Source organism: Crassostrea angulata, chromosome 7 (genome assembly GCF_025612915.1).
Source record: "Crassostrea angulata isolate pt1a10 chromosome 7, ASM2561291v2, whole genome shotgun sequence".
NCBI classification, from domain to species: domain Eukaryota; kingdom Metazoa; phylum Mollusca; class Bivalvia; order Ostreida; family Ostreidae; genus Magallana; species Magallana angulata.
The window spans coordinates 31,848,037-31,864,082 of record NC_069117.1 but is presented as its reverse complement, the minus strand read 5'-3'; the positions used below and the strand labels follow the sequence as shown (position 1 = coordinate 31,864,082).

General features: G+C 33.1%; 2 protein-coding genes across 4 annotated transcripts in view; one reads left to right on the top strand and one right to left on the bottom strand.

Annotated features, from left to right (window-relative positions):
- The first annotated feature begins 3,532 nt into the window (after window positions 1–3,532).
- Window positions 3,533–13,984, top strand: LOC128192111 (uncharacterized). Its single transcript, XM_052864565.1, has 7 exons — window positions 3,533–3,754; window positions 5,423–5,554; window positions 6,858–6,944; window positions 9,011–9,109; window positions 11,756–11,967; window positions 12,173–12,292; window positions 13,853–13,984. The coding sequence occupies exons 1-7, from the start codon at window positions 3,721–3,723 to the stop codon at window positions 13,952–13,954; spliced, it is 786 nt and encodes a 261-aa protein (XP_052720525.1). The 5' UTR covers window positions 3,533–3,720; the 3' UTR covers window positions 13,955–13,984.
- A 135-nt stretch (window positions 13,985–14,119) lies between these two features.
- Window positions 14,120–16,046, bottom strand: part of LOC128192106 (A-kinase anchor protein 13-like) — a 28,087-nt gene continuing 26,160 nt past the window's right edge. For all 3 annotated transcript variants that reach the window (XM_052864559.1, XM_052864561.1, XM_052864560.1), the window contains 3 exons: window positions 15,638–15,751; window positions 15,397–15,495; window positions 14,120–15,269 (listed from right to left, as the gene is read on the bottom strand). In XM_052864559.1, the coding sequence (XP_052720519.1) occupies window positions 15,147–15,269; window positions 15,397–15,495; window positions 15,638–15,751 (336 nt within the window). In that variant the 3' untranslated portion in view covers window positions 14,120–15,146. The remainder of the gene's footprint in view (window positions 15,270–15,396; window positions 15,496–15,637; window positions 15,752–16,046) is intronic.

The following is a 16,046-nucleotide window of genomic DNA, read 5'->3' as shown; positions in this document are numbered from 1 at the left end:
GAATTCATTTTATTTGTATTCGCTATTTTCGAGCTTTGCTGTATTGGCACTGTACACGCAGATACATATAAATGTATACCATACGGAAAACAATCATAATTGTACTATCTAAAATTCCTGGTTTTCCGCAATTATTGCATTTTAATCAACTATTAATGAAGGGGTCTTCTTGTTATCAGACATATTCCTTATATTAAGAAAGTCATGAAATTTTCACACAGTCTAACAGACCATATTACATGTACCAAATGATGTTATCAGTGTAATCAAATAAATCAATCATCAAGCATCTTGTTTTAATTTCGCAGCAAAGTCAGATCAAGGTCATATTTTATTTCTCCTCAACTTATAGGCTCATGATCTATCACAGTGCCCATTAATTTACACAGCTAAATTGAAATTACTATTTCAATTGATATGTATATTACGTAGCCTATATATCCTGTAGTATTCCAAAATTTTTGAATTTATTTTTTTTTACGCTTCCAATATTAAAATATTTTTTCTTTTTTTCTTGGAATGGCAATCGATTGCCGAATTGATAATCGGTTTATCGCAATTCGATTCGCAATTTAACCAGTTACTCGTATTAAAATTCGAAGATTTTTGATATTTTTTATTATTTGTTAGAATTGCTATAATGAAAAAAAAACACAGAAAAAACGATAGGAATAATTTATTGCAATGTATATGTAAATTAAAAGATAGTAATATGAAAATTAAATCTCATGATAATTATTCAAGAAACAAATTTAAAACAACGAACAAACAGTCATGAAGTAGTAATTTGTTTGTAAGCCTATGTTTTAAAAACACAGTCTGCAACCCGAATATCTTTCATTGTAGTTCATATTTATAGAAAAATCCAGCACTAACTTAATTGTTTTCAAATGGGAATACAAAACATTAATCTACAATTATTCTGAATAACGAAAAACAATAAGTTTTGAAATTTTTCTGCCAAATGTTCCACCAAAATTTAGTCTATGTTATTCTCTTAACTTTGATTACTACTTCTATGCTAAATTGCAGAATTGTAAAAAAAAATGGATGATCATGTTACACAATTCTGGCCTTTTAATGCAGTCAATTCATGATTTTATAGATATAAAGAGAGTATATTACTAAGGACGAAGTCCGAAGTCAATTTACTCTTACCAGGTCGATGAATCCATGTATTGACCTATATCAAAAGGCATTAATTGTAAATCATCATCATAATGAATTAACCAACAAGAGGCCCATGGGCCACATTGCTCAGCTGAGAAATGAAACCCATGATAAGTCATATACAAAATATCTTAACAATGTAATAGAATACATCCTTTTTAAAAAAAACTTTCCAAGTATACATGTAACACGATGCCGGAAAATAATGCTAGTGCAAAGGTGGCATTTTGCACCCGTCTAAGCTGCACATTTCGAAAAATTTAAATGTGTCATATGATAGACCATTGCTTAAAGTGTTTACAACCACCTTTGTTATTATTGTATTTCACCTGTTAGGTGAGATATTTACCTGTTTAAAAAATCCTACAGGAAAATAGTTTTTTCCCACAGAAAAACAATATTCCTATAGGAAATTAAAATAAATTTCTATCGTAATACAAAAAAATTTCCTATAGTAATTTCAATTCCGATAGGATTTGATAAAATCCGATTAGTAAACTTAATCTCCTAACTGTGTGAAACAAATTCCTACAGGAAATACCATTCTCCTACAGGATATATAATTCCTATAGGATTTTTAGAATATCCATAGAATTATCAATATTTATTATAGGAAAATCATTCTGCGAATCTTCATTTTCCTATGGGATATTAATTTTGAAGGTAAATAGCTTACCTGTCAGGTGAAACAAACTACAAACAAAAGTGGTTATATTATGATAATCTCTAGACAATGGTCTATCAATTTGTATTTATGGAGTTTTCCGAAACTGCATCTTAAGCGGGTGCAAAAATGTGACCTTAGCACAGGCATAATTATCCGGCACAGTATTATAATATATTCTTATGCAAAACATTGAGCCAATTTTATGCCTGGATGATTTTATAGATATTTCACACATTTAGCATTGTACTTCTCCACAAATCAAAATCAAGAAAATCAACTATTTATATGGAATAAACCTACATTAAAATTTGAATCTATTGTCTGCCTCCAGAATTGCTTAGGGGCCGCAGTCTAACAATTGAAAATCAACAAATGCTTACATTTAGTACAACGATATACTATAACATTTGAGCTTGAGCAACCAACCAACCTCCTCCCGTGCAATTATGGCCTTATTCTACCCCAGGGATCATGAGCAGAACAAAATTACATCTATACATCATGATTAGAACAAACTATTTACATTACCTGAGGATGCTTCCACACAAGCTAAGCTCGTCTTGCAAATTGGTTTTTGAGAGGATTTCTAAATATTTTTCCTTTGTATATTCCTATGCAAAAATAGACCTTCATTGCTGACCCACCTATCCCTGAGGATCATAACTGGAACTGACACTACCACGCAAGCTTGTCTAGCCAATTGGTTTTTGAGAAAAAAGATTGCTAGAGATTCTTCTCCGTATTTCCGTATGTAAAATCTAGACCCCAACCCCATTTTTTATTAATTTACCTCTAAGAATCACGATAAGAACAAATATGAATTTACCATAAGTGAGCTTTGCTGGCCCAATGTTTTTAGAAGAAGATTTTCAAAGATTTCTCACTGTATTCATATGTAAAAATCTGATTCATATCTGACCCCGCCCTATCCCCGTGGATCATGATTTAAACAATTTTGAATTAACCCCGCCTAAGGATGTTTCCAAATAAGTTACAACTTATCTGGCTAATTTGATTTTGAGAAGAAATTTGCTCGAAAATATCAACAAATTTTCAATAGACCTCAAAATGGGACGTGGCCTTCATTTAAAAGGGGTAAGCCCATCATAAAGGATGCTTTGGGCCAAGTTTGGTTAAAATTGTCTCAGTGGTTCTGGAGAAGATAAAAATGTGAAAAGTTTACGACGCCAAAAATAACGCCAACACCGACGGCGACCGACAGCGACAAATTTTGATCAGAAAGGTTCACCTGAGTTTTCGACTAAGGTGAGCCAAAAATATCTTTCTTAAAAAAAATAACAGCAAGTTATTTGGTTTATAATGTATTGGGGTGATTTCCTTATTTTTGCGTGCGCTTTTTTGGATTCTGGTAGTAAGCTTTCTATTTTCAATATAGAAAAATGAAGAAGAGAATCTACAACACGATCACGTGACAGCAATCGACCAATCATATGTTTTGGAAAAATACCAAAATGCAATAAATTCTTTTAATTTCCTTTTCATCTTGTTTTAGTGATCATTTATTCAAATGCACTATATATATATATATATATATATATATATATATATATATATATATATATATATATATATATATATATATATATATATATATATATATATATATATATATATATATATATATAGTCTCCCACGTTACACTGTCCTGTAGAGGTTTCTTCGGTCTTTGAAGGTCTCACAACGCTGATAGGATAATTTGAACTAATTTCTCGTTAACATTCGTGTGTTTCGGCATGCCACGATAACAACAAATAGAAGGCCAATATATTAAATAGTTGCTGTGTGTTGTGTACTTGTATTTGTGAGAAGATAGGATTTTCTTTTTTTCTAAGGGCAACATTCGTATTTGAAACGGAATCAACATGAAACTGGCGTATGTTCTTTTGTTGTATATAGGTAATTTAAAAATTAATATGTACACTATATACGTCTTAGATCTTGAATGTTTGATAAACCTCTGTTATTCCATAACCAGATATTAAAAATCTTTTAGGGTACATGTAAAAAAAAAAAATGAAAACAGTTTTTGAAAGAAATTATAATATATACCGATTTTCATATTTTTAATATTGAAAGTTGACATAAATAATTCGCTTGTTAAAATAATTATATCGCCTGTCCCATCATTAATTTGCATGTTCGTGTAAAAAGCATGCATGTTAATATAATAATCTCGCATGTTGAAATTAATAAATGTAAACATAACATGGTCGCATGTTGACATGAATACCTTGAACTTTAGTATAATTAACTAGCATGTTGACACAAATACACGTAAGTCTCATGTCAACAAACATGTACTTGTCTCGCATGTAAAAAAAAAATGAGTCGCATTTTGACATAAAAAAAGTCGCATGTCTTCATAATTTATTTCCATGTGACATAAATTAATTGCGTGTTATGTTGTATCTTGCATCTTTAAGATAACATCAGATAAAGGTGTTAGTTATAGATTTTGCCGATATTAAAATCAGATTATCTTGAAATATGTTGATACTTGCAGGTCATCATAATTATCTTGCATGTAGAGTTAATTATCTTGCATGTAGACATAATGTATCTTGAATTTAAGGGGGGGGAGGGGGGGGCAAATATGCCACCATATGTTAGAGAATCTTGTTAAACTATTTTCAAAAATGACCAATTGATTTAAAAATGAAACTCGGGATTAGCAAAGTCTTTAAAAGGTGTTATATCTTGTATATTTCTGTAATTAAATTTTGTTGTGAAAACTGTATAAAAGGATCAGGACACTATCTGAGATGAAAATTTTATTTTTAATTTTAATGTATATAATGGTTTTGTCATGTTATAAATTTAGAACTTACTTGTTGGATGTAAATACAAAATTTACAACATGACGACTGCTGTTATGTTGTAAATTTTGTATTTACACCCAACCAGTAAATTCAAAATTTACAACATGACAGTCTACTTGTGTACTAGTATTTTGAAAGATTCACCAAAATATGAATGTTTAAAGTTAAGTTACAAGCAAACTTCAAAGGTAAATAACAAATCGTTACAATGTAAACAATGCTCGATTCTTATATATGTTTACAAATAATTTCAAATCAAGAATTTACAATTTTTTACAAAATAACTTGTGGCAAACAGGATTAAGTGATTCAATGTGTTCATAAATACTTTTATCAACAACAAAATGCTACGAATAATTGATACTTATTATTACTACAGCACACTTGTGGGCAATAATAGAACTCGCGCTTTGTTTACAAAACAAACAATATTAACATATATATCTCACTTGTAACTTTATATTTCACTTTCAAATATTGACAGAGCAAACATATCCATGTTGAAAATTCTAGATTTTAAAGAAAACTTGAAAAAAATATTTTTTTGAAAAATTTCATTTTATTTGTTATTATCATACATCAACCCAGTAGACTTAAAATAAAATCTACAACATGACACTGTTTTCAAGGTTGTCTTTCTTAGGTAAAACATTTTAATTATGCTGAATTAAATGGTAACCATTGCTTATTTCCGGCATAGTTCTAACAGAAGAATGGAAAAAAAGATTAAAATAACTCTTTCCAGTGATAGTGAGTGGTGGAGATCAGTCTTGCCATAATGACCACGATTGCAGGCACGGAAATTGTGACGGTCACAATCTGGTGTACCGATGTTTAAAAACAAACCACGATTCATCTGGCCAGTGTCAGTGTTTAGGTAACACACACACACACACACACACACACACACACACACACACACACACACACACACAGAGTTAAATTACAATTTGCCAATTTTTAAATACGTAAACTCATCAGTTTATGTTTGCTTTTAAAAAAAACTAACTATGATATACTTTGTATTGTGAAAAAATACACATGGGTCTGAATGAATGCATTTACTTTGATAACCTTTTCACATTTAGCATACATGTATACATGTATCCTATCTGGGGAAATTTAAAAAACGTTCAAAACATTTGCATGTGATTTACAATTACACGTACATGTTTTTGTATTATATAGAATATGTAATACGTAATTATACCCCCGCTCCGAAGAAGATGGGGGATACTGTTTTACCCTTGTGTGTCTGTCTGTCTGTCCGTCTGTCTGTCTGTCTGTCCATCCGTAACAAAACATTCTGTCGCATTTATCTCAGCAACTATTTATCGCAGGTGATTGAAATTTTACACAGTATTTGGTAAGGCATGCCAGATCGTGGGATATATTTTTGTACCAATCGGACGTCAACTTCCTGTTAAATGACGACTTTGCTTATTTTTAGCAAAATTTTTCAAACAAATTTTTGTCAAAGAATTCTCAGCAACAGTTTATCGCAGATGCTTGAAATTTTTACACATAATTTGTATAGGCATGCTATATCGTGGGATGTATTTTTGTACCAATCGGACGTCAACTTCCTGTTTAATAAGTACTTTTTTTTATTTTTAGCCAAAATTTTTAAACAAATATCCGTCAAATATTTCTCAGCAACTATTTATCACAGATGCTTGAAATTTTAACACACTATTTGTTTTGACATGCCATATTTTGGAATATATTTTTGTATCAATCGGACGTCAACTTCCTGTTAAATAATGACTTTGTTTATTTTTAGCCAAAATTTTCAAACAAATTTTCGTCAAAGATTTCTCAGCAGCTATTTATCGCAGATGCTTGAAATTTTTACACAGTGTTTGTTAAGGCATGCCATATCGTGGGATATATTTCTGTACCAATCGGATGCCAGCTTTATGTTAAATGTCGACTTTGCTTATTTTACACATTCACATCAGAGCGGGGGTATCACTAGTGAGCATTGGCTCACTGATATCTTGTTTTTTCTTTGATAATTGTCTGGCACTTGTCTAGCACTTTCTTTTGTTAACCTATAAAATACTGCTGTATATCTCGCTTAACTCTCTCCCGCAGCGTCATGCAGAATGGCAGTTGTTATTTTAAAACCACACTCATATGATTTTTGTTTCATGATTGGGACTTCTTATATATTCCAGAGTGTCTTACTAACCATGACTGTCCCCACTGTCACGATCATCAATTTCAATACTGTTCTGGGCGTTATTACACCTGTGGATGTGAAGGTAATATAATTACAAAAGATGATGATCGTTTTTGGAATTGCCTGAAAGTACACTGCTTTCTTGCTATGGCCCAAGCTCAACATTCTGTCAATGACGTGCTATTTTGTCTTTGCTACACTGGTACATCAAAACAGCAACCCGGGCCACGGGGTCATAAAAGTTAGACGAGCTCACTTTTGGTCTCAGACTCATTTTGACAAGATCACTCATGGTCTCAGTCTCACTTTTACAAGCTCACTTTTGGTCTCAGTCTCACTTTTACAAGCTCACGTTTGGTTTCAGTCTCACTTTTACAAAAGGAATATTGTTAAAGTGAGACAAAGACCAAAAGTGATCTCGTCTAACTTGCCAGATTTTAGTTTCTTTTATCCGAGTTTGATTGTCAGCATAGTTGTGGTCCTTTTCACTTTCTTTAATATGTGGTACAATTGTTTTATACTAACCATGACATTCACAGCATCCTGTATCGCAAGGGATGCTCCATTTGGGTTCAAAATCAAACAAAGATCAAATATAAAAAATTCGAAACACCTCTTTGAAACGGAATATGAAGTCGTTAATTTGTAAAAAGAAATATTGAGAAAGTAAGCTTAAATTTTAACATTTTTGGCTTGCTTGTATCACCAACCCTAGAAGTATAAAAAAATATGTGCTACAAAGAGAGTAGTCTACGAGTTATTTTCAATCATTAAAAAAATACATGAAATTGAACAATACCCAAGCGTTTTTACAATTTATTTTATTTTGAATACACTTTTAATTTTAGAAATTTTACTGTTACAGTATATAAGTGCAAAGAGATGTTAATAAAAATTCTTTCGTCGTTTCTATCGAATAATGCAATAAATTATTCAAAAAGATTGACCAATACACTACAGTTTTTATTTTCCAATTTTTTTTTACTTTGTTTAAGGGTTTTTATCATTTTTTCGGAAGGGGAGTCCATTTGACGTTCATGCAGTTAGTTTAATCTTCTGATCAGTAAGCAGTTCTTTGGAAACTGGAGATGGTGGGGTTTTTTTTATCTAATTTTTCATTTGCTTGTTTTGCCTTAAAATACACGAGCGCATTATCGTACAATGTTCTTATTCAACATGTTATTACTTACTTCTGAAAGGGTAACATGTGCCTCGCTTAGCTGAAGGTCTGTAGCCCCCGGTCTGAACAAATTCGGTTGGACGATCTGGGATTTACAGTTCAGTACGTGTTAAAATGTTGCAACTTACGGTGCACAAAACATTGCGGCTTTTTTTTTTTTTTTGACGAATTGATTTGATTTTACACAAATTCTACGGAAAAAATTATTACCATTAAATTCTCGGTTATTATCCCTCACATTAGAACTGATCTCGGAAAAAGAAGTATTATTTTTTAATTTATGTGCAGGTCGAAAAGTCGCCTTGCACAGTTATCAAACTACACCACTTTCCTTTACGGATTTGGTGATGGTGTTTGTGTTTGTCACGTGGTATACATTCCGGGCAGTAAACGTGTTCGACGCGTTATGCATTTTCCTTTGATATTTCCTCATATTTTTTCTTGTTACAGTTATTTGTATTTACAACAGGCCTAATCATGATTGAATTTTTGTGTATTTATCTTCTGTGATGAATTCTCTAAAATTCACGTTAAATGTTAACGATTGTGCTCGAACTTATTGAGCACGAATTTATCGATCTCTTGGAGTCTTATCAGACCCAATCCTTGTTTTCATTTCATTTATTCAAAACAAGTTCTACATGTAATTTCGCAGCTATATGATCTTAAATAAACGTAGACTAGTGCGTAGATATGCGTGCTCAAATGCACATTAATTACAAATAGGTTCATTTTAAGTGCCGACGGGTCAAATGAAACGTGCTATGCTTCACATCATTATCTAGATAAAATAATTGGTGTGATCCGATTATAAGGAATTAGCTTCCTTGAATTATTCTCTTTTTTCCATCTGTACGGTAACAACTTCTGGTCCAACCATTTTCTCCAAGACACTTCTTCAAAAGATATTTACATCACAGTAATATTGAAGCGTATTAATTACAGACTGGGTTTGATCTGTTTTTTAGAATGTACCCACGATAGTCACTGTACAGATTGTGCAGTTGGTCAGACGGGTAAATGCCACCGTCACCACGACACCGAGAGAAAGTTCTGTCAGTGTGAAGGTAGGTACATGGTCTTGCTCAGCGAATCTTGACATCAATATGTGGACAAATAATAGCCTGGCATGTGCTAATTACTGTACCACACAAAACTGTAGATTCCACAGGTGCTTGAGGACAGGATCGACGCCCCCCCCCCCCCCCAGATTATAGACACCCGGGACTTTATTATCATTTTTTCCTTAAATTATCCTTTTATGACATATTTCTAATCTAAATTATATATTCATTGCCCCAAATTACCTAAAACAAATATTTTTAAAAAATCAGACCCTCTACATATATGATACAAGAAGGTTGCTAACTTCGTCTGCCAGCCGAGAGGCACTGCCGATGAATATTTGTTGAAATTTACTATCAAACTGCATCTACCAGTAAAAACGGTGACCTCATGTCGTAGCCCGATAATTCCCTTCACTGAATATCTGCATGCCATGCCCGTGTAAATACATTTATTAGGTATATAGGACAATTTTCACTGACAAGTTGCAAGTTGTGAACCGATCCATCTAGAACCAACGAAAGTGAGGTTTTATCGCAAGGAAGACAACTCCGAGAGATTAATGAAATTGCATGGCAAACTCGAAAAAAGTACAATTCATCAGAAGTATTAATTCAAATCAAGCCGCAAAAACTTTCTTATCGTCTTGGGAACTGGAAAATCTAAAAGAAGGCATTCATACTGAGTGTATTACAGTGGAAGACATAAAAGAGAAAATAAAAAAATTATGTTACGAGTTATCTTCCTTGCGATAAACCTTTACTTCCGTTGGTTCTAGATGTACGAAGTTAGCAACCTTCTTGTATTATATGTACAGAGGGTTTTCAAAAATGTTTGTTTTATGTAATTTTGGGCAATGGGTGAATAAATTAGATTAGAAATATGTCATTAAAGAATGATTTATTAAAAAAAGGAAAATAAAGTCCCGGGGTCTATATATTTGGGTGTGGGGGGGGGGGGGGGGGGGGTTCGATCCTGTCCTCAAGCACCTGTGGTAGATTCCTTATTTGACGCGAAAGACTTCGCGAATAGGCAATTTTTGTTTCAGTTTTTCATGTTGTTTATATATGTGAAAAACGTATATGAAAGCGAGGTTTTAAATTTCACGAGATGTGCCCCTCGCGCGATTTTACGCGGATATTAATATTATAATGAATTCCTCACGTTTAATTTGGAATCTACATGTATAGTATCTGCTTCTCAAACTTATACTAACCGTTTAAAGTTCTCTCCCTGATTTATAAAGCATTTTAAAAAAATGATTGCATTGGTTGTTATTCTCTGCCCCAAGTTTCTGCTTCCATTACTTTTAGCGCAATATCTCGATAATCATACATGTATATCCTTTGTGCCCAAAGTACATCCACTTACTTAGAATGAAAAAAGTCCAGATTATCTGTTCTGAACCCCCTTCTCCCCACACTTTACCGCTTCAGGTTTCAATACACAACCAAAAAATGGAAAGTTTACTATGATTTTGAATTGCATACAACATTGAGTGTCCGGCCGGATGATAACGTTAACAACCGTTCAAGGTGCCTCGAGTACATGTAGTTCCGAGAGGAGAAAAGATGTAATAACTTCCCATTTTGAATCTCCGTTAGATGTTCTTTTTGTTCATGTGACAATCTAGATGATGTATCGATGAAGAAATCTTATTTTTTTCCCTTTTTACATAAAATTTCCAAAAAGTGACGGAAGCAATAATTTGGGACAGACTATAGAACACCTTTATATATTTTCGTTTTTATCCATATTTAGTAAAGCAAAATGTTCGATTGTTTTGAAGGAGTGAAAATATTATAATGTATACGTACTACGTCAAATGTCTTACCTGTTCGTAGGTCCTCATTCTTTTTCTGTCTGTTTAAGTCTTTCAACATTACTAAGCAGCGCGTTCATGCTTCTATGAAAACCTTTACTCAAACATCAAAAGTGGAGAAACGGAAAGAGATTTTTTAAGAAATAACAATTCGAGAGAGTCAATAAGACTGCGTACAGTGCCGATCAGACCCAACCTAACAGAGGGTAAACCCAACTAAACCCTGGGTTTTTTTCTGGGTTTACTCTGGGTTTACTAGAAAACAAGTAAACCCAGAGTGGACACCGATAGAAAACCCCGAAGTATACCCCGAAAGCAGACTCTACATGTGTATTCGGATTATACAAGGGACAGGAATCACAGGCAGAAGGATGATAAGATAAAATACAGGTCTGCTTCACAGTTCAGTGCGTATAGTTGACTCCAAAAGCAATTCTTATTTAAACCCAAAGTAAACCCCGAGTGGACCCAAATTTTCAAAAAGTAAACCCAGTGAGTAAACCCGGGGTTTAGTTGGGGTTTACTCTGATGTTAGGTTGGGTCTGATCCGTACTGTATCTCTCTAGAAGGAGCGTCTCCTGCTTTGTTTTAGCAACAGACGTAATCATCTCTGCAATTAACTAACTACGGGTCGTAGTCATTTCTTCTTATTTTTAATTATCTTCACAAAATGTACAATACATTGGGTTTTAAAGGACAAAATATTTTGGAAAAATTCAATACTGTTCGTTTCAAACACATACTTATTGAATTGATTCTGTACGGATATCTTAGTTTTTTAATATAAAAACAGAAGTGGGAATCCAAATTATTTTCATTGTTCAAGGCAATGCACTGACGACCACAGTAAAATCGCCCCTTAAACTAGAATGCAGCCACCGGAAGATCAGCGTCATCGAGTCCATCGCAGAGAATCTACACGTGGAGGACAGCAGGGCGGCGCTGTGTCCTGGTACAACCAAACACCAGACCTCCGACGCCTTCGTCATCAACAAGTGTAACTCGACGGCAAGAAGTTCTTGGTTAAAGGGTGAATCGGTAAGAACCACTTTCTACAAATATGCATGAATTTTTTTTTTTTAGTTTTTTGCGGGTTTTTTTTTTTTAGGGGGGGGGTGTAAATTTTGGTTCTCTGTCTTACTGTACTAAAAAATTAAATGCAATTTACAAATGCATAACATCGCAATTAGTTTTGCAATTCTTTGTAGAAACATTTTTTTCGGATTGCTTATGTATCTTGCAGGTCAAGTCTCTGTGTTCTAGCGGATCTATTACACAATACACGCCAATTTCAACATTCCATCAAAATGAAAATATGGCAGCTTTTTTTATTGATTGCTCAGCATCCAACCATGAACTAAAGGTAATATTCTTAAGAAGCAGTCAAGCTCCACACCCAGTATGAAACGTCCAATGTTAAAAAAAAAAAACAAAAAAAACTTAATATGCTTATTGGAACAAAAAACACTATAGTTGCCATGGAAGCAGAGACCAGGCCCGATTTTAATATATCTGAACACTTCAGTCTTAATCCTGGTCTGTTTCTCATTGACGTCAAATGTAAGGATACTCTAAGAAATTCATTAATAAATATTTACATCTGCTGAGTATTTACTCTCCTATTTCCTAAGAAATCCGATTGTATTTATACAGCGAATCATGATCTAACTGGTTCCAAATTATTTTTTCCGCTCTCTCTCTCTCTCTCTCTCTCTCTCTCTCTCTCTCTCTCTAACTTTATAATAAAATGATATATGTACATCCCCCCTTCCCCCGTCCCCCATTGATATAGCAATTCGCACTTCATGAAGGGATAACGATTATTCAGAGACCTCTAATTGATTTATTGTACACATTGTCTTATCTTTGACAATGCGTTGATTATCTGGTTAGCTATACCTTGAGATCAGGAATTCCACAAATGCTTGGACTGACGTCAGACTTCCAAACAGTTCATCTTATACATAACCATGACATTAATTTGGCTTTAAGTTTTCTCTATACAGTGGCTTTATTTACTTGCTTTTAATCACTGAACATGGATAATTGAATAAGATTTAGAGAGAGGTACAGTATTTATAAACACCAAACTGCTTTCTTTAATGATTTATAAGGGCTGTGAAGGTAGCTATCATTGTGAAGAAAAAAAGAAAGACACACTTCAATATTCAACCGCTCAAGTACCCGTTTGAAGAATGTGGGTTTATAGTTGCTGGTTTTATTTTGTTTTAAAATTTGTATATATTTTTTCTTTGGGAGAGGGTGGGGTGGGAAGGGGGTGCAGTGACTGTCTTCAAACATGCATGAATCACCAAAGACCAAAGAGAGCATTTAAATCATTTACATTTGTAAATATTTTTTTAGTTCCATTTACTTTGTAATAGATAAATGTAATATTTAGGTAAAACTGAAACTTGAAAACCTAATGAACTTATTTTGTGTTGAAATGTTGTACCATACTTTCAAATTTTGTAATGGCGAAACAGCACATGTGTGTTTATTAATTGTCAGAAAAGAAACCTATATTTTTTTTATTTTCCTTCACTACGTTCGTCTGAATATAAACGATAAAGTGCTACATGCATAAAAACAACAAGTATTATATAAGAATGCTGCTCGCTAGCGGTTTTTTAAAATAATTTTACACTATCACCTCATTCCATTTTATCTGCCAGTTTAACTTTCACGCAATATTTAAAAACCGTACAACTAGCAAACAAGCTTAGAGTGCCATGCCACTGCATGGTCCTACTATTTATACAACCTGATCACGTGATCCAAAAACACCTATTCGAGTACGTATGAAAACCCATAACGCACATCGTTTTAATAAGTAAATATAACTGTTACATACACTGAACATCTTTGCGTGTATTAGAGTGCTGTGGTACAAATTTTAAAATGCTACATTTGATTATTGTAGGTAGCTGTCCAGACTTGCATAGATCCACCATATATACTGATGCTGAACGAGACCACCAGTCCAAAAATGTCCGATTTTTACATTATTTTACAACAGGTCTAATCCTAAGCGAAATAAAAGTCATTTATTGTGGACCAGCGATCCGAACCTATCTGATGTGAAATATGTTTTAAAATTAATTAATAGTTGCTCATAACTTTCGTATCGAAACTAAATTCATCGGACTATGACGAATGATTTTATTTCTTAACATAAATAAAAAGAACATGGATTGATTTTCAATTTCATTTTATTCTCAATAACTGAGCAAACAATTCAATAATACATATATACTTACTTGTGCGAACAGATGCTGCGAACAGTAAACTCTTTATGTAAGAAATAGAATGATCTTTTCAATAAGAGGATTATTACCAAAATGGTTTTAAATGTAAGAAAATTAAATTAAACAAGCAATATGAATAACGATGATGAGCAAAATCATTTTTTTTTTTGCAATCAAAATGAATATTGAAAGGCATATAGAAAATAACGTTAATTTTTTTTAAAGAAAAATACCTAGATATTAGTATTTTATTCCGATAGAGGAAATATCACAACTGGAAAAAACCACTACCTTATCTTACAAGTAACCATATAAGCACCAGTTATTATTACAATTTATCACAGACATTTATTAACAGACATTAAAGAGCGCAATCTGTTAATGCATTAACAACCATGTAATTTCACCCTTTGCAACAGTGAACATTTTTTTCTACACAAGAAACAGTGAAACAACAGGGTAATATGTACATGAATAAACTAGATCCACGCCATAGAATCTCAAGTTAAAGAATTTAGCACATTGTTAACAAAACTGATTGTCATCAAATAACGAAACATCAATATCACAGTTTCAATGGCACTTTCGGGCGAGAGAAAAAAAAGGTATTCACAATCAAACAATCTTGAGTATGGACAGGTGGCTTATTATCGCCTGTCAACGAAGTTCTAAGTGTCGTAGTTAACCTTGGAATACACATGATTATGATAACGTGTGTCGTCTGCTTTCGTCCTCCAAAACACGTGACTCTGATTCCAAAACGGCGCAATTTTCTGCAGATGACATCTACGCAACGTATTGCAGTTAGCATCTTTCGCTACAATGTGGCGGTGTCACATTACAAAAAACGTGACAAGTGTGTAGCTGGATATGAAGAGGCTTAAGCATGTGCGAAAAAATTTTGCACGAAGCCTGAGATCACCTTTGAGGAATGGTAAATCAACAATTTATTTTTTTGTTTACCGTTGATCACACCAAATGCTTGATCATAATATTGGGCAATGCATTTCGGCGTTTTCTCCACGCCCCCAAATCCAAAGTCTGTTGCTTCACGTTTTGAAGCCAAAGTTTGAAAAGATTGGAGTCCTCGCTCTGTAATGATTAATAAAAAAATCATTCAGTAATTCATCAAAATGGTATTTAATATTTTTTTTCCTCAAATGTGTTTAATTTTTAGCTATTGCGTCGCTTGGAATACTAGCAGTGCGTTTATTTTTACCTTGAATAAGCAAGATTCTTTATTCAGTTCCATGACCTCAAAAATGTCGTCCATCTCTCTGTCAACGTTGATAATGCAACGGTTAAGCAGAAAAGGTTCCTAATTAACAACAAAAGAAAATTAAATTGGATAATATGCACACCATTCCAATAAGCATAAAAGATTAATTTCATCAGCATTAACATTTTCAAGTTTCTGCGTTATGTTTTAAAAACATTTGGAGTATATTAGTTGCACTTACTCGAAAAGTTTGAAATTTTCCGTTTTTCTCTTTAATTAATACTATAGCAGCCTGTATAACTTGACTTCTTTTTGGAAACAGCAAACATTCTTCTTCGGCATGAAGAAGTTCTCCCTGTAGAAAAAAAGAAAGATGATGTATTTTTGCTATCGAAAATCATTTAGAATACAATTTTGTTTTAAAACCGATTACGGTAAGGAAACTTTATTGCAACTTACAAATGTAGACATTTTTATGAGTTTAAATTTTTTTTCTGATGTACAATGAGAAATGTGAGCGGATAACTTGTGAGAATAAGAATTCAAGATAAAAAAAGTAAGCCAGATGGTTAAATTTGCATCAATTTTAGTTTATTCTATTAAGAAAATCTGTAATGTTCATTGTTATTTCCATAAAAAGAAAAAAAATT

Coding starts and splice junctions, on each gene's coding strand:
- LOC128192111 (XM_052864565.1), top strand. CDS start 3,721: ATGAAACTGGCGTATGTTCTTTTGTTGTATATAG. Junction 6,945..9,010: donor TTACACCTGTGGATGTGAAG/GTAATATAATTA, acceptor TCTGTTTTTTAG/AATGTACCCACGATAGTCAC. Junction 9,110..11,755: donor AAAGTTCTGTCAGTGTGAAG/GTAGGTACATGG, acceptor TCATTGTTCAAG/GCAATGCACTGACGACCACA.